The sequence below is a fragment of the Orcinus orca genome, chromosome 20, assembly GCF_937001465.1.
Source record: "Orcinus orca chromosome 20, mOrcOrc1.1, whole genome shotgun sequence".
Lineage (NCBI taxonomy): Eukaryota > Metazoa > Chordata > Mammalia > Artiodactyla > Delphinidae > Orcinus > Orcinus orca.
In genome coordinates, this window is record NC_064578.1 from 50291652 (window position 1) to 50314859 (window position 23208).

The window sequence follows — 23208 nt, forward strand, 5'->3', positions numbered from 1 at the left end:
AATCTTATGCATTTTCTCCGCAAGGCACCCCGCAGCCTTCTGGCTCTTCGGAACACTGATTAGCACTTCAGCACTAGGGCTTGGGAGCCATTTTAAACGGCAAAATCACTAAGAAAAAGCACAAAAATGTGAAAAACGTGGCACCAAATAGACCGTGAAAGGGACGTTTGTTTACAGTGTGGGAGCTGAACTGAGCGGGCAGAGCCTCGCCTCGGTCGACCTCAGCTGGGAATGCGTGTGTCGAGTGACTCAACTTCTTTGGCCGCTCTGCGCATGTCGGAAATGACCTCGAAATTGCCGCCAGTACTGATCTTAGGATTTCTCTGTATTTGCTTTCACAAATAGGAAATCCGCGAACAATGAGAACTGGCTGTTCAGTACCACATCCAGGATATTGACACTGAAGTGGTCAAGACACAGACGTTTCCATCCCAAGGATCCTGCCTGGTGCCCTTTTACAGCCAAGCCCACTTTCTCTACTCCCACCCCCGTCCTTAACCCCTGGGGACCGCTAATCTCTTCTCCATTTCCAGAATTTTGTCATGTTAAGAATGTTATATAAATGGACTCACATAGCATATATCTTTGGGGGAATCCTTTTAAAAGTGTACAATTCAATGGTTTTTAATATACTCACAGAGTTGTGCAATCATCACCAGAATCCATTTTAGAACATTTTCTTTACCCCCCAAAGAAACCTCACACCCCTTAGCCATCACTTCCCTCCGTCTCCATCCTTCCCAGCCCTTGGCAACCACCAATCTATTTTCTGTCTCTATGGATTTGCCTGCACTGGAGATGTCATATAAATGGAATCATAGAGTATTCCCTGGAGGTCCAGTGGTTAGGACTCTGCGCTTTCACTGCCGAGGGCACGGGTTCAATCCCTGGGCGCGGGAAATATGATCCTGCAAACCGCAAGGTGCCGCCAAAAAAAAAGGAATCATAGGCTATGTGCCAGGTGGTCTTTGTGTCTGGCTTCACTTGGCATAACCTTTGCAAGGTTCATCCATGTTGTAGCGTGGATCAGAACTTCATTCCTTTTCAAGGCTGAATAATATTGCATTGTACGGATCCACCACATTTTGTTTATCCATTCATCAGTTGATGGATCGGGCTTGACTCTTTTTTTTTTTTTTTTGCGGTACGCGGGCCTCTCACTGTTGTGGCCTCTCCCGTTGCGGAGCACAGGCTCCAGACGCTCAGGCTCAGCGGCCATGGCTCACGGGCCCAGCCGCTCCGCGGCATTTGGGATCTTCCCGGACTGGGGTACGAACCCGTGTCCCCTGCATCGGCAGGCGGACTCTCAACCACTGCGCCACCAGGGAAGCCCCGGGCTTGACTCTTACGGTCTGAAACAGAGTGGAGAAGATGGAGCTCAAACACCATCTTTTTTTTTTCAAACTAAAATATTTGTGCTACTAATAGCATTTTGGCATTTTTCAAAATATGTACCAAAATACTGGTTTAGTCATCTTCACTGATCGTGCCACAGGAAATTGTGCTCTGGTGTTTGTTTTAGATGACTGCTGGGAGTTTTATAGCTCAAGGATTTGAAATCTCAAAGACAAATATTTGCTCTCACTAAGTGCCGGTTCTGTTCTAAGTGCTTGGTTCATATTCGTTCATTTAACCCCTCGCAATAGCCCTGTGTAGTGGGGACTGCTATCATTGCCCCCATTTGACAGATGAGAAAACTGAGGCTTGCTCCCGAGGCTGTGCAGCCAGCCAGTGAGTGGGGAAGCTGGCTTTGAACCCAGGCCACCTGGCTTTGGTGACTTCACTGTTGGTCACAACTCTAATCAATTCCACAAAGTCAACCAGCATCGTGGAGATCACGGCATCACTTCCAGAGGCTGAACGATCTGTCATTTCGTGATTCTCGTGTTTGAAGAGTCAGCACTTCTAAGGCTGCCTGGACACCAAGGAATGTGCACACGAATGATATGACTCCTGGGATTTGCTTCAAAAATAAATGCAGGGGTGGGCACTGGATGGGGTAGAGAGGGCCCAGGGTGAGCCAATGAGTTGATAACGAAAAACAAACAAACAAACAAAAACACTCAAAACGACAACACGTGACAAGAGGATGCTCGATCTTTCGATGAAGGCTTTGGCACGGAGACTCCTCAGCCAGTAAAGGCGAGAGGATAACCCTGGCTGCAGACGGACCTCCTTCAATCCCGGAACTTCCTGGCTGTGTGGCTCCAGCTAAGTGACTTCACATCTCTGATCCTCGGGCCCTTCACTTGCCAGGTCGGGGAGACAATCCTGACCTCCTTCGAGAGCCTGCATGTCCAGGGCTGACCTGACATAAGAACTCAACAAGTGGGAAGGTCTTGGGTGGGCGACTTCACCCTCAGTCTCCCATCAGCAAAATGGGATAGTCATAGTACCTACCTTTTAGGGCTATTTGTTCATTCATTTACTTACTATTTATTGAGTATCTATTAAGCGTGATTATTGAATATCTACCCTTTTCAGCATGAAAGAGAGCAGTGAACAAGATAGCTGTGCTTGTCCTGTGGAGCTGACACTCTAGTGATGACACTGTCTATCTATCTATCTATCACATCTAGTGGTAATAAATGTAGTGGGAAGAAATCAAGAAATGAAATAGGTTCTGAGATAAATGGTGATATGATGTATGAAGACAAGGATAACTATTTTCTTTGGTGAGGTCAGGAAGGCCCAACTGAGGAGGTGACGTTTGAGCAGAGACCTGAAGGAGGTGAGCAAATGAGCCACACAAAAATCCGGGGGAAGGGAGTCCCAGGCAGAGGAACAGAAAGTGCAAAGGCCCTGAGGCAGGACTGTGCACGGTAAGGTCAAAGCAGAGCAATGAGGCCAGTGTGCCTGGAATAGAATGAGAGAAGGGGAGGGGGAGAGAGGAGGTTAGAGAGGGGACAGGCACCTCATGGGTCGTGCTGACTGAGGCGGAAGCCACAGGAGGAATTTGAGGAGGGAAGTGACATCATTCACTTCCCATAGAAGGATTCTGCTAGCAGGCAGGGGACTTTCTGTTGCAGGCAAGGGCAGAAGCAGCAAGGAGGCGACTGCCATAGTCTAGGTGGGAGATGCTGGCAGCTGGACCAGGGTGGTAGTTTGGGAGTCAGACTTTGGATACATGTTGAAGGTCAAGCCAACGGGATTTCCTGCTGGCTGGGACGTGGGGTGTGAGAAGCAGAGAAGACGCATGGATCCCTTCAAAGTTTCCAGCCTAACCACCTGGAAGGATGGTGGTTTCCGTGCCACTGAAGAAAATAGGGTACTCAAAGCACTCAGCTCCCAGCCACACATGAGAAAGTGCCCGACCTGTATGTACTATGTCAGTTAAAGAGGATGTTGTCATGAATGCTGGAGAGGGTGTGGAGAAAAGGGAACCCTCCTGCACTGTTGGCGGGCATGTAAATTAATAAAAGCCACTACAGAGGACAGTATGGAGGTTCCTTAAAAAACTAAAAATAGAACTACCATACGACCCAGCAATCCCATTACAGGGCATATACCCTGAGAAAACCATAATTCAAAAAGAGTCATGCACCACAACGTTCAGTGCAGCACTATTTACAATAGCTAGACATTGGAAGCAACCTAAGTGTCCACTGACAGAAGAATGGATAAAGAAGATGTGGTGCATATATACAATGGAATATTACTCAGCCATAGAAAAAGGAACGAAATTGAATTATTTGTAATGAGGTGGATGGACCTACAGTCTGTCATACAGAGTGAAGTAAGTCAGCAAGAGAAAAACAAACACTGTATGCTAACACATATATATGGAATCTAAAAAAACAGTACTGATGAACCTAGTGGCAGGGCAGGAATAAAGACACAGATGTAGAAAACAGACTTGAGGACATGTCGGGGGTGGGAGGGGAAGCTGGGACAAAATGAGAGAGTGGCATGGACATATATACACTACCAAATGTAAAATCGATAGCTAGTGGGAAGCTGCTGCATAGCACAGGGAGATCAGCTCAGTGCTTTGTGACGACCTAGAGGGGTGGAATAGGGAGGGTGGGAGGGAGGCTCAAGAGGAAGGGGATATGGGGATATATGTATACATAGAGCTGATTCACTTTGTTGTACAGCAGAAACTAACCAACATTGTAAAGCCATTATACTCCAATAAAGATATCAAAAAAAAAATAAATAAAGAGGATGTTGTCAGACAAGGGCAGGATTGCATCACAGGGAAGGAAAGGCAAGGCTGACCCAACCTCAACAAGACTCAGGCAGGTGTCAGGCATGGAGCCAGTCTTTCACCTAACATTTTCCCTCTGGGCTGAGCCGGCCTTTCCCTTCCCCAGGCCAGAAAGAAATAATCTCTCCCATCTCCACCTTGAATTCACTCTCAGCCGTGTTACTGAGGCTCCCACACTCTTCTGCCAGGCCCTCCTTCACTCAGGTCACTGATAACTACTACTGATGGGCCACATCTCAGCTATTTTGAGTGTGTGGCTTGAGGTAGAGATCCAATCTCGCACCCCATGTGCATAACCTGCCCCCTTTCCCCATCTGCCAGGACTTCTGAAGCTGTTTTCCCCTCCCTCTTTTGCATATTTTCCCATTCTGCTCTTTGTCTTTTTCTTACTGATTTGTAGGAGTTCTTTATATATTGTGGATATGAATCCCTCTGTCAGTTACATGTGTTGTAAATATCTTCTCACAACTTGTGGCTCATCTTTTCATTTTGTTTTTGGGATCTTTTGATGCCCAGAGGTTTTACTTTTAATGCAGTCTTTTATTTTAGTACAAATATTATTTGTAATAAATATTCCTTTTGTACTATTTTAGTACAAAAAGTTAGTACTTTTTGTATCCTAAGAAATCGTTCTCTACCACACACACTGCTAAAGGAATAACAAAGTTCTTTACCTACTCCTTTGGAATCATCTCCAAGGTGAAGAAATTGTGTGATCAATATACCATCGTTTGCATTAAAAGAGTGGGGGAAAGGGCTTCCCTGGTGGCGCAGTGGTTGAGAGTCCGCCTGCCGATGCAGGGGACACGGGTTCGTGTCCCGGTCCGGGAAGATCCCACATGCCACGGAGCGGCTAGGCCTGTGAGCCATGGCCACTGAGCCTGCATGTCCAGAGCCTGGACTCCTTAGTTGTGGCATGCAAACTCTTAGTTGTGGCATGCATGTGGGATCTAGTTCCCTGACCCGATATCAAACTGTGGGCCCTCTGCATCGGGAGCATGGAGTCTTAACCACTGCGCCACCAGGGAAATCTCTCTCACAGGATATTGAATATAGTTCCCTGAGCTACACAGTAGGACCCTGTTGCCCCTCCATCTCATTGTAATAGTTTGCATCCACTAACCCCAAACTCCCAATCCTTCCCTCCCCCACCCCCTCCCCCTTGGCAACTACAAGTCTGTTCTCTATGTCTGTGAGTCAGCTTTTGCTTTGTAGATATGTTCATTTGCGTCATATTTTAGATTCCACATATAAGCGATATCATATACTTGTCTTTCCCTGTCTGACTTACTTCGCTTAGTGTGATAATCTCTAGGTCCATCCGTGTTGCCGCAAATGGCATTATTTCATTCTTTGTAATGGCTGAGTAGTATTCCATTCCACCACATAAAATTCACCTTTTTTTTTAACTGGGGATCGAAGCCGGGCCCCTGCAGTGAAAGTGCTGAGTCCTAACCATTGGACCACCAGGAAATGCCCCAAATTCACCTTTTTTTAAAAAAAATTTGATTGATTGATTGATTGATTGATTTTTGGCTGCGTTGGGTCTTCATTGCTGTGCGCAGGCTTTCTCTAGTTGCAGAGAGCAGGGGCTACACCTCGTTGCGGTCCATGGGCTTCTTATTGCTGTGGCTTCTCTTGTTGCGGAGCATGGGCTCTAGGCATGTGGGCTTCAGTAGTTGCAGCACATGGGCTCAGTAGTTGTGGCTCACGGCTCTAGAGCGCAGGCTCAGTACTTGTGGCGCACGGGCTTAGTTGCTCCATGGCGTGTGGGATCTTCCCGAACCAGGGATCGAACCCATGTCCCCTGCATTGGCAGGCAGATTCTTAACCACTGCACCGCCAGGGAAGTCCCCCAAATTCACCTTTTTAAAGTGAGTGATTCAGTCGTTTTTCATATAGTTACTAGATTGTGCAACCATCATCAGTATCCAGCTCCAGAACATTTTCATCGCCCGAAAAAGGAAACCCTGTGTGTGTTAAACAGTGACTCCCCATTCCTCCCCCAACAACCCAGCCCCTGACAACCACTAATGCACTTTCTGTATCTAAGGAGTTGCCTATTCTAAATATTTTCTATACTACATGCAATCATACATTCTGTGGCCTCTTGTATCTGGCTTCTGTCACTTGACATAATATTTTTAAGGTTCATCCATGTCGTAGAATGCATCAGAACTTCATTCCTTCCCTTTTTCTTTCTTTCTTTCTTTTTTTCTTTTTTCTAACGTGCTGGCGTGTGGGATCTTAGTTCCTGGACCAGGGATTGAACCAGTGCCCCCTGCAGTGGAAGCGCAGAGTCCTAACCACTGGACCGCCAGGGAATTCCCAGTCACTTCGCTTTTATAACAATGTCGTATGATGGAATTACACAGCATGTAGCCTTCCAGGTCTGGCTTTTCTCCCTCAGCATAAATATTTGAGATTTGAGATTCATCCACGTTGTTGAATGTACCAGCTGCTTTCCTTACCCATGCTGAAGAATAGCCCATCGCCTGGATGGACCGCAGTTTGTTTATCCATTTAGTTGTTGAAGGACATTTGGATTGTTTCCGATTTGCCGTGCTTATGAATAAAGCCACTGTAAACAGTAACACGCTGGGGTTTGGGGGTTTGTTTTTCTGTTTGCAACTGCAAGGTAAATTTTATTTATTTATTTTACTCATTTATTCATTCATTATTGTGATTAAGCATTATTAAGCTATAACTCACACACAATTCAATAAGCCCATTTAAAGCATACAATTCAAAAACACAGGCGCAGTGGATGAGAATCCACCTGCCAATGCAGGGGACACGGGTCTGAGCCCTGGTCCTGGAAGATCCACATGCCGCGGAGCAACTAAGCCTTGTGCGCCACAACTACTGAGCCTGCACTCTAGAGCCCGCGAGCCACAACTACTGAAGCCCGCATGCCACAACTACTGAGTCCGCGCACGCCACAACTACTGAAGCCCGCAGGCCTAGAGCCCGTGCTCCACAACAAGAGAAGCAACCGCAATGAGAATCCCGCACACCGCAACTAAGAGTAGCCCCCGCTCGCCGCAACTAGAGAAAGCCCGCGCGCAGCAACGAAGACCCAACACAGCCAAAAAAATAAATAAAATTAAATCTTTAAAAAAAAAAATAGAAAAGACAAAAAAAAGTGTACAATTCAATGATTTTTCATATGTTCATGGAGTTATGCAACCATCACCACAACCGATTTTAGAACATTTTCATCACCTCGAAAAGAAGCCCTGTACCCTCTGGCTATCAACCTCCAAAGCCCATTCTCCGCGATCCTTCCCAATCATTACTTTACTTTCTGTCAACAGGGATTTGCCTCTTCTGGAAATTTCATATAAATAGAATCATACAAAACGCGGTCTTTTATGACTGGCTTCTGTCAGTCAGCATACGTTTTCAGAGTTCATCCATGTTCTAGTACATATCAACGCTTCTTTCTTTTTATGGCTGAAAAAGAATTGATTGTGTGGACATAGAATATCTTATTTATCCTTTCATCAGTTGATGGGTCTCTGCGTTGTCTCCCCCTTTTGGCTACTGTGAATAAGGCTGCTATGAGCATTCATGGACAAGTTTTTGCGTGCACATAGGTCTTCATTTAACTTAGGTTCATATAGAAATTTTGCACACCAGTTTTTATTTCTCTTGGGTAAACAGATAGGAGAGGGATTGCTGAGTCATAAAGTAAGTGTAATGTTTAACTTTATAAGAACCTGCCAGACCATTCGAGAGAACCTGCCCCATTTTGTGTTCCCACCAGCAATGTACGAGAGTTCCGGTTGACCTGGGTGCTTGCCTGCACTCGGTATTTTTTTTTTTTTTCCTGGCCGCACCAGGAGGCATGTGGGATCTTAGTTCCCCACCCAGGGATGGAACCCACGCCCCTTGCATTGGAAGCGCGGAGTCTTAAACTCTGGACGGCCAGGGAAGTCCCTGCATTCGGTATTTTTAAATGAGCCATTCTCATAGAGCTGCGGTGATCTCAACAGCGTTTAACGCGTGAATACACCCTCCTCCTGAGAACGCTTTTTTCCCTTGATTCTAGGAAGCTGCACTAGATGGTTTTCCTTCTCATGGGCTGTTCCTTCTCTGTCTCATTTTCTGATTTCTTCTCTTTTCCCTGATCTCATTCTGCAGATCTCTTCTGTCTTCACACCTGTTCCCTTGGTGATCTCAGCTGATCTCATGGCAGTAAATGACATCTGGTGCTTTCAAATGTCTATCTTCGCCCTGGATCTCTCTCCCGAACCCCAGACCCACACAATCACTGCCTCCGCAGCATCTCCCCTTGGAGGCCCAGGAGCTCAAACTTGACATATTCCCCCCACTGTCTTCTTGCTTCTGGAAAAGGTGATTCCAGTCTTCCAGACGCTCGGGTTGTAAAATTGTGAGCGATCCCTGACTTCTCTCCCACCCTACATCAAACCGTCAGCAAATCCTACTGATTCCACCTTTAAAATGCGTCCAGAATCCGATCACTTCTACGTCCATCGCCTTGCCCCCACCTTGTCCGAAGCCAGCGTCATCTCTCGCCTGGATCGTTGCGATCACCTCCTCACTGGCTCCTGGCTCCCACCCTTGGCTTCCTGTGTCAGATGTCAGACTATCGTCCCTCCTTGGCTCAAAACATTCCCGTGCCCCACATATTGTATGATTCCATTTCTATGAAATGTCCAGAATGGGCAAATCCACAGAGAGAGTAGATTGTGGATTAGTAGATTACCTAGGGCTGGGGAAAGGGGATGGAGGGATTGAGGGATGATAGCTAAGGGTACTGTTTTTTTTTGGGGGTGATGAAATGTTCTGAAGTGGATTGTGATGACAGTAAAAGAACTGTGAATATTCTTAAAAAAAAAAAAAACTGAATTGGGGAATTCCCTGGCGGCCCAATGGTTAGGACTCGGCGCTTTCACTGCCGAGGGCCCAGGTTTGATCCCTGGTCGGGGAACTAAGATCCTGCAAGCTGCGTGGCAAAAAAAAAGAAAGACAGAAAGAAAAACCAACTGAATTGTACATTTTAAATGGGCGAATTACATACTATACAATGTATGGTATGTGAGTTATATCTCAATAAGGTCGTTACCACCCTCTCCCAAACCCTCCAAAAAAATGTCCTTCCGGATGGCTCTCATCTCACACAGAATAAACCCAATGTCCTCACCACAGCAGGTCTGACCTTGTGTATTCTGTCTTCCACCTCTAATCCTTCTATTTTATGAACACGTCGCCTCCACTGTCCCTTTTGCTCACTCTGTTCCGGCTATACTGGCCTCCTTGCATGTTCTGCCCCAGGGCCTTTGCATTCACTGTTTCTTCTGCCTACAATACTCTTTCCCTGAAATTTCCCATGGCTCCTTCCCTCACCTCCTTCAGTCTCAGCTCAAATGCCTCCTCCTCCAGCCAGGCCCTCCTGACCATCCCTCTAGAATAGCAGCGCCATCTGCCAGGCTTCCTTCTGTCCTCGTGTGTTTTTTTTGTTTTTTTTTTTGCGGTACGCAGGCCTCTCACTGTTATGGCCTCTCCCGTTGCAGAGCACAGGCTCAGCGGCCATGGCTCACGGGCCTAGCCGCTCCGCGGCATGTGGGATCTTGCCGGACCGGGGCACGAACCCATGTCCCCTGCATCAGCAGGCGGACTCTCAACCACTGCGCCACCAGGGAAGCCCTGTCCTCATTGTTTGATTTGCCTCCATTTGCCTCACTTTCTGACATACCAGACATGGACTTGCTTCTTTATGCATTGCCCCATCACCCTCAGGGGACTGAGCTCTCTGAGGGCAGGGGATTTGTTCTGCTCACTGCTGTATCCCCTGGTGCTAAAACAGTGACTGGCTCATAGTAGGTGCCCGAGAAACATTTGTTGAATGCACAAATAAGCAAACGCTCTCTGCATCCTTCCCTCTGTGAGCCTCAGGTCTGTGTGTCCAAAGGCCTCCTGGTCCTTTCCTGGGTGACCCCCAAGAGCTCACACTCACTCTAGTGGGTTGATGGTAGCCCCCAAAACATGTCCACATCCTGGAGCTTATGAGTGTGACTTTACTTGAAAAAAAATTACATCTTTGCAGATGTAATTAAGTTAAAGACCTTGAGATGAGACCGTCCTCGATTATCTGGGTGGGCCCTAAATCCAATGACAAGTGTCCCTATAAGAGATAGAAGAGTAGAAGATGCAGACATAGAGGAAAGACCATGTGAAGATGCAGGCAGAGATTGGAGGGATGCAGCCACAAGCCAAGGAATGTCAGGGGCCACGAGAAGCTGGAAGAGATAAGGAAGCATCTTCCCCCAGAGCCTTCAGAGGGAACACGGCCCTGTTGACACCTGGATTTCAAATTTCTGGCCTCTAGAACTGAGACGGAATCAATTCCTCTTGTTCTAAGCCACCTAGTTTGTGGTCATTTGTTACAGCAGCCTTAGGAAGTTAAAACACTCTCCATGTTCTAATAACCTTGGCATATTCCTCCAACCTGCTCTTTCCCCATCTCGGGAAGGACCTTACCTCCCACCCCGTCACCCAGCCGAAGATCCAGGCCTCAGCCTGGGTGCCCCCCCGACACCCTCACCCCTTCAGGGTGGTCAGTCTCAAAGTCCTGTTAGTTTAGGCCACCAAGTTTGTGATAACTTGTTACAGCAGCAACAAGAAACGACTACACTGTTGGAGTGATTGTATCGAGAAGGGAATTCACCTCCCCAAGCCTCTGTGTCCCACATGGAAAATGACAATGATTATAGTCAGTGCTCACCGTTCACATCTATAAACATCTTTTCTCTCACAGGGCTTTGCACACAGCAGGCCCGTGATGTCTGTGCAGTGAAGGCATGCTTACTGATGCGAGGTACTACCCTAAACTGTCCCGGGATTAACTAATTTACTCCTCAAGCACACTCCATGAGATTAAAAACCATAGTCGACTCACTTTCCAGATGAAGAAACAGAGGCAAGAGAGGTTAAGTGACTTACCCCAAGGTTGCATAGTGTGTCTGCAGCTGAGCTGAGACACAACCTACCCCCTGCAGTTGGGAGACTGACGTGAAGCTGGGCCACATTAATGCAAGTGGACGGGAGGTGCCCAGCATTCTCAGCTCTGCCAAGGATGCCAGTCGTGGCTGCAGCCAGCGGCCATCACTCTGCTCTCGGTGGGCATGGGGGGGAAGGGGCACAGCCCCTCCAGAGGGCACTAGAAACACATGGGGGGACGTCCCTGGTGGTCTAGTGGTTAGGACTCGGCGCTTTCACTGACATGGTGCTGGGTTCATTTCCTGGTTGGGGAACTAAGATCCCAGAAGCCACACGGTGCAGCCAGAAAGAAAAGAAAAGAAAAAAAAAGAAATATGCAGGAGTGTTTTCTGTTGTCACAAGTGCTGAGGGCCACTTGGTACTGGCACTTGGCAGATGGAGGTGGACAGTCTTACACAGTGAAGAATCTTCCTACCCCAAGTGCCAGTAGTGCCACTGCTGAGAACCACTGAACACTGGGCCCAGCGCCTGCACCTCCGGCCTAGTGGTTAAGAACAAGGATTCTGGAGCTGCCTGCCTGGGCTCAAAAGCAACCTGGTTCATCTGCAGACTCGCCATGTGACCTTGAACGAGTCTTGTAACCTTCTCTGAGCTCAGTGATCTCCTCTGGAAAATGGGGCTACTAACAGTCCCTTACTCATCATCTTGCGAGGATTAAGTAAGGCACTACATGTCAAGGCTTAGAACGGCGCCTGAGAGACATCGGTGTTGGCCTGGAACATCATTATTTTAGTAGCAAGCGCTCAGTGTCGAGATCCGTCACCGCTTCCAGTCCCAGCAGCCCTCTGTGGGCAGAAACGGGTGGGAAAGCATCTGCACTCCCCCTCCCCCAACCTCAGCACGAGCAGTTCGTTGGGGTTGTTTTTTGTGTGTGTTTTTCTCTTCTTGACTGCCCTGCACGGCTTGTGGGATCATAGTTCCCCGACCAGGGATTGAACCCAGGACCCCTGCCGTGGAAGCTCAGAGTCCTAACCACTGGACCACCAGGGAATTCTCACGAGGAGTGTTTGTTGACTGACTGCCTGATGCACTGATGGCAGGGCGTCCGGAGTTGCCCCTGGTTCCCAACGAAGATAGGCAAGGGCTCAAAAGACACGAGGCCAGGCGGGGACCACAGGTTTACTGGGGGCTCCACGCACGCACTCATGGCATCACACGACAACGGCATGGTTACTCGGTACACGCAAAGTGGCCTCCGCCCACAGCTGGGGCCCAGAGGCCGTGGGGGGCGGCCCCTTCCCTTGTGGCCCAGACCCGGCTGGGTGTCTTCCTCCGGGGCAGCTGAGGGACGGGGCTGCTGGGGTGGACCCCGGGCCTGGAAAGGGGAAGGGAGCAGGCTCGACCGGGGGCAGGACCGGGGGCGGGAGGGGCCGGCCCGCCCTCACTCCAGGGACTGCAGCATCAGCAGCTGTTTAAGCACCTTCGTCTGGCTGGTCTCTCGGATTTCGCCGGCCAGGAACATCTCGTCCACAACCGTGTAAACCTGAGTGAAGGGAGGGTGAGGGGAGACCCTGGTGTGAGAGGTGGGGAGACCCCCAGGATGCTGGTCTAAACCTTGAGGGCTGGGGGCTCTGATGCCCGAGGACCAGGAAACAGACCCCCGCAGAGGCACCGGGGCGGCTGCGGGGGTCCAGCCCACCCCCCTTCCCCCTCCTCCGGCCCCCTCCTCATCTCATCTTCACCAGGAGCCCACCTTGTAGAAGTTGAACACCAGGTCCAGTTCACAGACATTGTGGAAATATTCATTTAAGACCTGGGAGAGGAAGACAGAGGTGGTGAGAGATGGGCAGGGAGAGAGAGACACACACACAGAGACAGGAACAGAGGGCATCAGAATGGGACGGCAAAAAAAAAGGCAGAGAGAAGCTGAGGAAAGGGGAGAGACAGAGACCAGAGGAAACATCGAGGAGGGCAGAAAAAGACAGTGGCCCTCCGCCTCCCGCTTCTGAGGGGAGGGCAAGGAGGGCCCGTGCATCCCAACAGAGGGGATGCGAGGGACGGCGCCCGCCCGCCTGCGCACCTCCACAAAGTTGTGGATGGCCTCCAGGTAGGCCAGGTTGTTGTCATTGACATCCACACAGATACAGAAGTAGAGGCCGGCGTAGCGTCGGTAAATGATCTTGAAGTTCCGGAACTGCGGAGCAGAGAGGCAGATAGTCAGTGACAGGGTGTGCCCAGGACCCAGTGTGCTGGGCAGGGTGGAGCCAACATATTCAGTCCTGCGTTCCACGTGTGGTCCCTGAGGCCCTGTTCTGTGTCTGGCCTTGTGCTGGGGACACAGTGGTCCTGGCCTTCCCTGCCTAGGGCTCACTGTCCAGCGGAGACAGATTCATCCTCAGTCATCCCCTAAGTGGGCAGGGCTAGACTGTGAGAGCCCCAAGGGGGCAGGCAGCTGACCCAGGATGGGGGTCCGGGAGGGCTTCCTGGAGGAGGGGGCATCTGGACTGAGATCTGGAGGATGAGTAGGAGTGAACGGGCAGGAGTGCTTTAGGCAGAGGGAACAGACTATGCAAAAGCCCAGAGCCCAGAGAGAGACGCAGGGGTGTTCCACGGTGTCCATTCCCCTCTTTCTGTGGCTCCCTGTTGCCTCTGGAGAGAGTCAAACTCCTCAGCCTGGAACTAATCTACTCAATCATTCCACAAACACTGCCTGAGTACTTACTGTGTGGCAAGCTTTGTGCTGGGCAGTGCACACTCACCACCTGTAACCAAGACAATCTCAGCCTTGCCCTTAACTGAACCGTAATATAAATACAAACCTTATCACATACACACAATCCACGAATAAATATGCATGAACCAGGGACGCAGACTCTAATTTTATACGCATGTGTAAGTAGATAAAGTGATATAGACACATAGAGATATGAATACTGGCTTGCAAAGTTCCATGTCTTTGGCCAAAATCTGAAAAAGCCAGCCTGGCGTGTGTGCGTGTGTCGCCACCTGGTGGCGACTGCAAAAGCCAACACAAGTCCCTGATTTTTTTTTCTTTTTTTAAAATAAATTTATTTTTATTTATATATATATTTTTTCACTGCGTTGGGTCTCCGTTGCTGCGCGCAGGCTTTCTCTAGTTGCGCCGAGTGGGGCCTGCTCTTTGTTGCAGTGCGTGGGCTTCTCATTATGCTTGGCTTCTCTTGTTGCGGAGCATGGGCTCTAGGTGCGTAGGCTTCAGTAGTTGCAGCAAATAGGCTCAGTAGTTGCAGCTCGCAGGCTCTAGAGCGCAGGCTCAGTAGTTGTGGCACACGGGCTTAGTTGCTCCATGGCATGTGGGATCTTCCTGGACGAGGGCTCAAACCCTTGTCCCCTGCATTGGCAGGTGGATTCCTAACCACTGCACCACCAGGGAAGTCCTCAAGTCCCTGATTTTTATTTTTTTCCTACTGTATCATTTTGTTAATTCCTATACTTTGAGTATGTTCTCTAACTGTTTTTGGCCACGCTGCTCAGCTTGTGGGATCTTAGTTCCCTGACCAGGGATTGAATCTGCACCCTTGGCAGTGAAAGCGCAGAGTCCTAACCACTGGACCACCAGGGAATTCCCAGTATGTTTTCAATATTATTACAGTAGTTCCTGCACATAATCCATGGATTAGTAAGACTATACCAAGAATAAACCTACCTAAGGAGGTAAAAGACCTGTAGTCAGAAAACTATAAGACACTGATGAAAGAAATCAAAGATGACACAAACAGATGGAGAGATATACCATGTTCTTGGATTAGAAGAATCAATACTGTGAAAATGACTGTACTACCCAAAGCAATCTACAGATTCAATGCAATCCCTATCAAATTACCAATGGCATTTTTCACAGAACTAGAACAAAAAAATCTTAACATTTGTATGGAGACACAAAAGACACCGAATAGCCAAAGCAATCTTAAGGAAAAAAAAAACAGAGCTGGAGGAATCAGACTCCCTGACTTCAGACTATACTACAAAGCGACAATAATAAAGACAGTATGGTACTGGCACTAAAACAAAAATATAGATCAATGGAACAGTGTAGAAAGCCCACACGTGCGCCACAACTACTGAGCCTGCGCTCTAGAGCCCGTAAGCCACAACTACTGAGCCCGCATGCCTCAACTACTGAAGCCCACGCACCTAGAGCCCATGCTCTGCAACAAGAGAAGCCACCGCAATGAGAAGACTGTGCACCGCAATGAAGAGTAGCCCCCACTCGCCACAACTAGAGAAAGCCCATGTGCAGCAACGAAGACCCAATGCAGCCAAAAAAAAAAAAAAAAAAAGACACGTGCACCTCAATGTTCAGTGCAGCACTATTTACAATAGCCAGGTCATGGAAGCAACCTAAATTCCCATTGACAACAGACGAATGGATAAAGATGTGGTACACATATACAAAGGAATATTACTCAGCCATAAAAAGGAACGATATTGAGTCATTTGTAGAGACGTGGATGGACCTAGAGACTGTTGTACAGAGTGAAGTAAGTCGGAAAGAGAAAAACAAATATTGTATATTAACGCATATATGTGGAATCTAGAAAAATGGTACAGAGGAACCGGTTTGCAAGGCAGAAATAGAGACATAGACATAGAGAACAAACATATGGACACCAAGGGGGGAAAGGGGGTGGTGGTGGGATGAATTGGGAGATTGGGATTGACATATATACACTAATAGGTATAAAATAGATAACTAATGAGAACCTCCTGCATAGCACAGGGGACTCCAATTCGCTGAACAGTAGAAACTAAAACAACTATACCCCAATTTTAAAAATAGTAATAAAAAAAATTAAAGAAAAAAGAATATATCAGGGTGCTAACTCTTTTGTTTTTGTTTGTTTTTGTTTGTTTTGCGGTATGCGGGCCTCTCACTGTTGTGGCCTCTCCCGCTGTGGAACACAGGCTCCAGACGCGCAGGCTCAGCGGCCATGGCTCACAGGCCCAGCCGCTCCGCGGCATGCGGGATCCTCCCGGACCGGGGCATGAACCTGCGTCCCCTGCATTAGCAGGTGGACTCCCAACCACTGCGCCACCAGGGAAGCCCTCTACTTTTTTTTTAAACTGATACAGATACATGATCAAATGTTTGAAGGCCCCTGCTCTGGAGTTGAGGGTTCAAGACAGGAAGCCAAGTGGGCAGGACAACTTGATCTGGAGAAGTTACCAACTGACTGTCATAGCTGGTGTGGCCTTGGCAGGATCTGACGCTGAGCATCACTCTTCTTTTCTTGAAATTCGCCCTTTCCTGCTATCATCCTCCTGGCTCTTTCCTGTCACCACTGTGTCACCAGCACCGCCCTGCACAGGGCTACATGCTGGAGTGGGCCTGGATTGGGAGCAACCTAAGATGGTCAGGCCCCCTTGTGACAGTTTCACCTGACCCGCCAGCCTTTCTGGCTACTCCTGTCTATTCGGGCCTCCCTGCCCCTCTCTGGGTCCCTCAGTTGCTGCCGTTTCTAGCACTCAGTGTGGGACCCACCCTGCACCGGCAGCAGGATGCCCCGGGAGAGCAGGCATCCCTCGACGTCCCCGCTCCTCTCCCCTCATCCCCTCCTGGACATCTCAGCTGGGATAAGAACAGACACCTCAGGGCTGATCTTCACCTCAACCTGCCCTTTCCTGAGTCGGCCCCATCCGAGAAAGTGACAGCGCCCCCTACTGGTGGCTCCATTTTCTTTCACACACCTCATCCAATCTTTGGCCCTTCAGTTGGCTCTACCTTCAAAACGCTTCTCAGCACCCCTACTGCTTCCATGCCAGTGCCAGTCACCAGTATCTCTCACCTGGACCTCAGAGGTCACCTCCTGAGTGGTCCCCCTGCTTCTGCTCTTGTCCCCTAGAGAGGGATCCCTAAAGCCTAAGTCAACCCATGTTGCTCCTCAGCTCAAAACCCCTCCGTGGCTCCCATCTCACTCAGAGCAAGAGCCCAAGTCCTCACCATGGCCCACAATGCCCTGCGCCTTCTGCAATGATCTCATCTGCTCCCACCATCCTCCCTGGCTTACTCCACCTCAGATACACTGGCCTTCTCGCTATTCTAGGAATGCCCCCGTACATTCCTGCTGCCTCAGGGTCTTTGCACTTGCTGTTCCCTGGGCTTGAAATGTTCCTTTCTCAGATATCATCTCCTTCCACTCCTCAATTTCTTCAGGTCTGGGCTCAAATGGCCCCGCTTCAATGAAGACCTCCTGACCAAACCATCTAAACCTGCATTCCAGCCCCTGCTGCACACACCCCAGCAATTCCACCCCCCACAGCTGCTCTTTTTTCTCCCTGACGCCTATCACCACCCGATACACTGTATCTTTACTAACAGTCTCCCACCCACTAGAATGTCAGCTGTCAGCTCTCCAAGGGCAGGGACTGGGTCTGTTTTGTTCCCTGCTGTATCACCAGTGCCTAGAACAGTGCCCGGCACACAGCAGTCCCCTGATTAATATTTGTTGAATTCTACAGGACAATCAGCCTGGTCTCTTGAACAGGCTAATCTCGTGGGAATTAAAGCTGGAGGCATCTCAATAAAGAGACCAAAGAGACATGGAAAGCAAAAGCAACGCCAAGATCCTTGACTGGCTTTGGACAATCAGTTTTGATGATTTGGGGAAAAGTTAAGTATTGATTGGGTATTAGAGTAATAGTAGTAAGGAAGTATGACTCATTTTATCAGGCCTGATGGTAGTTTGGTCATGGAAGGAAGTGTCTTTATTTTCTGAGATGTATCCTGAAATATTTAGGGATGAAACGTCATGGTCTCTGTAACTTATATATTTTTTTTGGCTGCACTGCACGGTTTATGGGATCTTAGTTCCCCAACCAGGGATTGAACCCAGGCCCTTGGCAGTGAGAGTGAGAAATCCTAACCACTGGATTGCCAGGGAATTCCCCTGTGATCTCTGTAACTTAATGGAAAACACTACAGCAAGGGATGGTTCATTATACCATTCCCTACTCTGTGTGTTTGAGCATTTTAAGTTTTTAAAAGGCACCAGAAAAAAAAAAGTTGTTCGGCCGAAAAAGGTAAAACAAAAATGCAGGACTTCCCTGGTGGCGCAGTGGTTAAGAACCTGCCTGCCAATGCAGGGGACATGGATTCGAGCCCTGGTCCGGGAAGACCCCACATGCTGTGGAGCAACTAAGCCCGTGCGCCACAGCTACTGAGCCTGCGCTCTAGAGCCCGCGAGCCACAGCTACTGAAGCCCACGTGCCTAGAGCCCGTGCTCCGCAACAAGAGAAGCCATCGCAATGAGAAGCCCGCGCACCGCAACGAAGAGTAGCCCCTGCTCGCCGCAACTAGAGAAAGCCTGCACAGCAACGAAGACCCAATGCAGCCAAAATTAGATAAATAAATATATAAATTTATAAAAATAAAAACAAAAGCAAACTCTTAATACTATGAAATCTGGGTAGTTTGCAATCGACTTCTCTCCTGTTGTACTAACCTGTACGCCGGAAAAATTTCACACTAAAAAGTACCCCCCAGGGCTTCCGTGGTAGCGCAGTGGTTGAGAGTCCGCCTGCCGATGCAGGGGACATGGGTTCGTGCCCTGGACCGGGAAGATCCCACATGACGCGGAGCAGCTGGGCCCGTGAGCCATGGCCGCTGAGTCTGCGCGTCCGGAGCCTGTGCTCCGCGATGGGAGAGGCCACAGCAGTGAGAGGCCCACGTACCGTAAAAAAAAAAAAATACCCCCCAAAGGAAAGAAGACCGCAAGCATGTTGAATAAATGAATGTGGTAAGTAAGGAGGGTGTGAGGGGTTATTGCCATTAGAGGTTGGGCAGGAGGCTGGGAAGGAGGGGTCAAAAGGTAGCAAGGGAGTGGGGGGTGCATTTTGGCCGGGGGTGGGGGGGGTAGTTTCCCGTCACCTCCACAAAGTTGGTGTGTTTGGCATCTCGGACAGTGACCACAGCGTGCACCTCCTCGATCAGCTTCTGCTTCTCATCGTCATCAAACTGCATGTACCACTTGGCCAGGCGCGTCTTGCCTGCCCGGTTCTGGATGAGGATGAAGCGGATCTGGGGGCAGCAGGAGGAGGAGGGAGGGAGAGGGGTGGGGAGGGCGAGCCAGTGCTGGGTGGCCCTGCCCAACAGCCCCACCCATCCCCACAGGGGAGACAGGGCCCACGTGTCCCTGCGGCCTGTCTCCCAAGGGTCTCAGCCACGCCCCAGAGCCCAGCCAGGCTGGCCTGGCCACACGCTCCTGCCCCAGGTCCCTCCAACACCCCCGTGATTTCTCTGGCCAACTCTGCAGTCATTTCTAGGGCACTAAGTCCCAGGCTCCACCAACTCTCGTCTCCCTGACCTTGGACAAAAGATCCGCCCCTCTAAGCCTCAGTTCCCCACCCCCCACCCCCCACCCCGGCAAAACAAGTTTCCATAGAAGACCCACTTTGTCAGGGTGTTCTGAAGGTTAAATAAGTTTATAAATTTAGTCTAGTACCTGGCACTAGCAGGTTCGCTCGGTGTCGGCTACGATCATCATCAGTGATGGCTAGGAAATGTGTTTTTATGATTCTGAAAAGCCAGCTCAACTCTCATAGGGCTACTATGAACACTGAACAAGTTGATCCCGGAAGTGCTTTGTATAGTGCCTATTACATACGGAGTGCTCAATAAAATTAGCTATTATGACTGAGGTATTTGACCAAGTGGCTAAGAACACAGACTCCAGAGCCCGAATGAATCCTGGCACTGCTGGCTGTGTGTCTGCAGGCAAGTTACTTAACCTCTCCGGACCTCAGTTTCTCCGTCTGTATAATGGATATAACGAGAGTACCTCCCTCAGGAGACTGTTGCATGAGTTATTAAATATAAGAGGTATAATACAGTGACTAGTACATACTAAGTGTTATACAAATACTAGTTCTTAGTAATATTATAATTCATCGGCATTTGACTTTGAGAAAACCATGGCCCAAGTTCACGTAGCTAGGAAGCCTGCCTTTGGGCTCAGTTCTGTTTGAGATGGGCATGCTTATGCCCGTTTTATAGATGAAGAAACTGAGGCTCAGAGAAAGGAAGGCTCACAGCCAGAAAGCAGAGCTGGGAGTCCAAAGGCTTTCCTCTGAGCCCCCTTACCCTCACCTGTGGGAGCCTCCACCCACTGGCAAGAGTCTGCTCTCTTTCCTAAGCCTCACTCTCCACACACTCCATCCCTCCTCCCCCAACCAATCAGGCTGCACAGAAAAAGGATATTACACTCTCCTTCCAAGAACCCCTTCTGCTGAACCAGGGAAAACCACTTCCTAGGGCAGGGGTCCTGGCAGGCAGGGAAAGGGCATGGGGTGGGAGTTGGGGGGACCCACGCCACACAGCCACAGCCTGGGAGCAGAGCCAGAGATAGATGGGGTATCTAGGGAGGAGAGACATAGAAGCCAGTCTACACAGCTGAGGGAGAGCTCTGCCTCTTACTCCTAAGTTCCCTCACACACCTCTTCCTGTTTCTCCTCCCAATTAGAATCTCTCCACCTCAGGGAATCCACAATGAGAAGTCCCTTCCCTCCTGTATCCTCGCCCCTCTGATGTCCCCTCTTGATGCTCCCCAACCTTCTCTGTCTCCAAGCCCCCTACCCAGGAGCTGTTCCCTTTTGACTCCTGCTTTCTCCGTTTCAGTGCCCTCTGTCAGGTCGCCCCATCCCGATCCCCGGGGAGCGGTGACAAATCCAATGCCCAATCCTTGTTCCCAAAGCCCCATCCCCACCTCTCCCACTTCCATGCCTACTCCCTATTCTCCAAGACCCCTCCTCTTGCAAAGACCTACTCCATTGCTCCCCACTCGTTTCTAGCATTCATTCCCTATGCCAAGGCTTCTCCCTTTTATTGCACACTTTTCCTGACATTAAAGCCCCATTCCCTACAGTTGTCTACTTCCCGTCTCCAGGGTCCCGTCTCTTCCCCTCGAGATACCTCTCTCATCAGCAGTATCCGGCCCAGTTCCAACACCCCCTCCACCTGCAATGTCAGCTTCCTGCCTCTAGAGACCCCCTCTCTCCTATCACAATGTCTCCCATTCTTCAACTCTCCTGCCACGCTCCCAGAGTCCTCCTCTTAGGATGTCCCCTCCCCACCTCCAATTCCTTCTGCCCATCTCTGAGATCCTCCCTGATCTCTTGCCTCCCTGTTTCAAAACCCTCCAGCCACCTCCAGTGTCTCCCTCCCGCACAGCCCTCTCCGCTTGCCACCTGGTCTCCAAAGCTCCCTGGCCTCGAGAGCCCCGGTACACTCCAGCGCTCAGAGCCACCTCCCGGTTCTCCCCTTCCCCGGCCTTCGATCGGCCCCAATCCCGAGAGCCCGCGCCCGGCCCAGACCATCGCACCGCAGCAGGGGCGGCTTGTCAGTATCCTACCGAGTCTCCAGTACCTGTGGACCCACCCTTCCCCCGTCCCCAGCGTGGGCGCGCCCCTGTTACCATGGCGACCCCCGTCCGGACCCCAGCGGCCCAGGTCCCGCGGCTTCTGGGCGGCTCCGGCTCTGGCAGCTGCTGGGGGACCGAAGGCTAGAGCGGACTTCCGGGAGACGAACTCGCCCGCCCTCTAGCGCACAGCCCGCTGGGAATTGTAGTCCGGAAAAAAATGGGTTCGCTTGTCTGGGAGGCAAGCCTGGGAAAAGAGCCGGTCTCGCTTCCCAGCATGCTGCGCGACTGTCCGTTTCCTACCGCACGGTTCGGACTCCAAATGCATGCTGGGAGCCGTGGGCGAATTGTAGTCCTCAGAGGACTACAATTCCCGATATGCTTGACGGCCAGCGAGGCGAGCGCTGCATCCTGGGAAATGTAGTTCCTCCAGCCTCCCTCCACCTCCCCGCGAAGGCGAAAAGGACAAGCTGGGAATAGTTGTTTTAAATAAGAAACTGCGTTGGGGGAGCTAGAAATGTAACTGTCTTTCCGTGTTCACCCAGTACTTTGTTTAAAATGTGTTGAGTGTTTTCTGTGGGAGACAGTGGTTTCAGAGCATGAATTTAGAAGTCAGAACTGTGTGCAAATCCTGCCATCGCATTTCCTAGTACTTTGGGCCAGCAATTTCACCCTTAACTCAATTTCTTCATCTGTAAAAGAGGGGTGATCAAGGGGTAACCTCAGTAGGGTTGTTGTAAAGCTTCGGTAAGTTTCCAAAGTACTTAGCACAGTGCTCAACACATGGTAAGTGCTCAATAAATATTAAAATCATGAATGTTCACTGTTAACATACATCAGGTAATAGGCGTCTTCTTACTTCCTATCCAGAGGTACACCTGCCTTCTTTCAGTTACCCAAACAGGCCAAGTGCTTTCCCACCTCAGTGCCTTTCCTTTGCGCTGTTCCCTGGAAATCCTTCCCCCATTTATTTGCTGGCTGACCTCTTCCTCTAGCTTAAACAGCACCTCCACAGTACTATATAGAGGACCCAACATACAAAAGTCCCCCTCTCCGACCCCTCAAATTCTCTAGGTCAGCAGTTAGTTTGATTTTTTTAAGCCTTTTTACGACTGTTAATGATTTATTTGGGGTGTGTGGGTCTGTTGTCTGGATCTCCCCTTAGGTCCCTGTTGAGAGCAGGGACCCTGTCTATTAACTGTATCTACATCACCTAGAACACGGTGGCACATAGTAAGCACTCAGTAAAGGTATTGATACTGAGGGGAGACTTGCCCTAATAAAAACAAACCATATCGTAGAACAATGTAAATTAAAAGTGTAGTATTGGCAGAAGAACCAACACATAGCTATTGAATAATTGCAGGGGCAAAAAGAGGTCAGAGATCATTTCCGTCTCTTGTACTGCTTTATCTCCAACAGGGTTGCAATGCAGGTAAGCAATGCGCCCAGGGTGAAAAATTTAAAAAGGCACTCACTCGGGACTTTCCTGGCGGTCCAGTGGTTAAGACTCCATGCTTCCAATGCAGGGGGTGTGGGTTCGATCCCTGGTCAGGGAACTAAGATCCCATATGCCGCGGGGCGCAGCCAAAATTTAAAAAAAGTTAAAAAGGCACTCACTCTTAGGTGCTGACCCAGCCC

At 49.6% G+C, this 23208-nt stretch overlaps 1 protein-coding gene across 2 annotated transcripts; it reads right to left on the reverse strand.

The window, feature by feature from the left end:
- Positions 1-12340: 12340 nt before the first annotated feature.
- On the reverse strand, positions 12341-21785 carry AP2S1 (adaptor related protein complex 2 subunit sigma 1). 2 transcript variants are annotated; one of them, XM_004271126.4, is made up of 5 exons: positions 21625-21784; positions 19083-19232; positions 13257-13370; positions 12930-12989; positions 12341-12719 (listed from the first exon to the last, which is right to left on the reverse strand). In XM_004271126.4, exons 1-5 carry the CDS (start codon positions 21625-21627, stop codon positions 12618-12620), a joined length of 429 nt encoding a protein of 142 aa, XP_004271174.1. In that variant the 5' UTR covers positions 21628-21784; the 3' UTR covers positions 12341-12617. The 2 variants fall into 2 exon arrangements, with proteins under 2 accessions (XP_004271174.1, XP_049558837.1); XM_049702880.1 differs by lacking the exon at positions 13257-13370 and having other exon boundaries at positions 21625-21785.
- Between the last annotated feature and the right edge of the window lie 1423 nt (positions 21786-23208).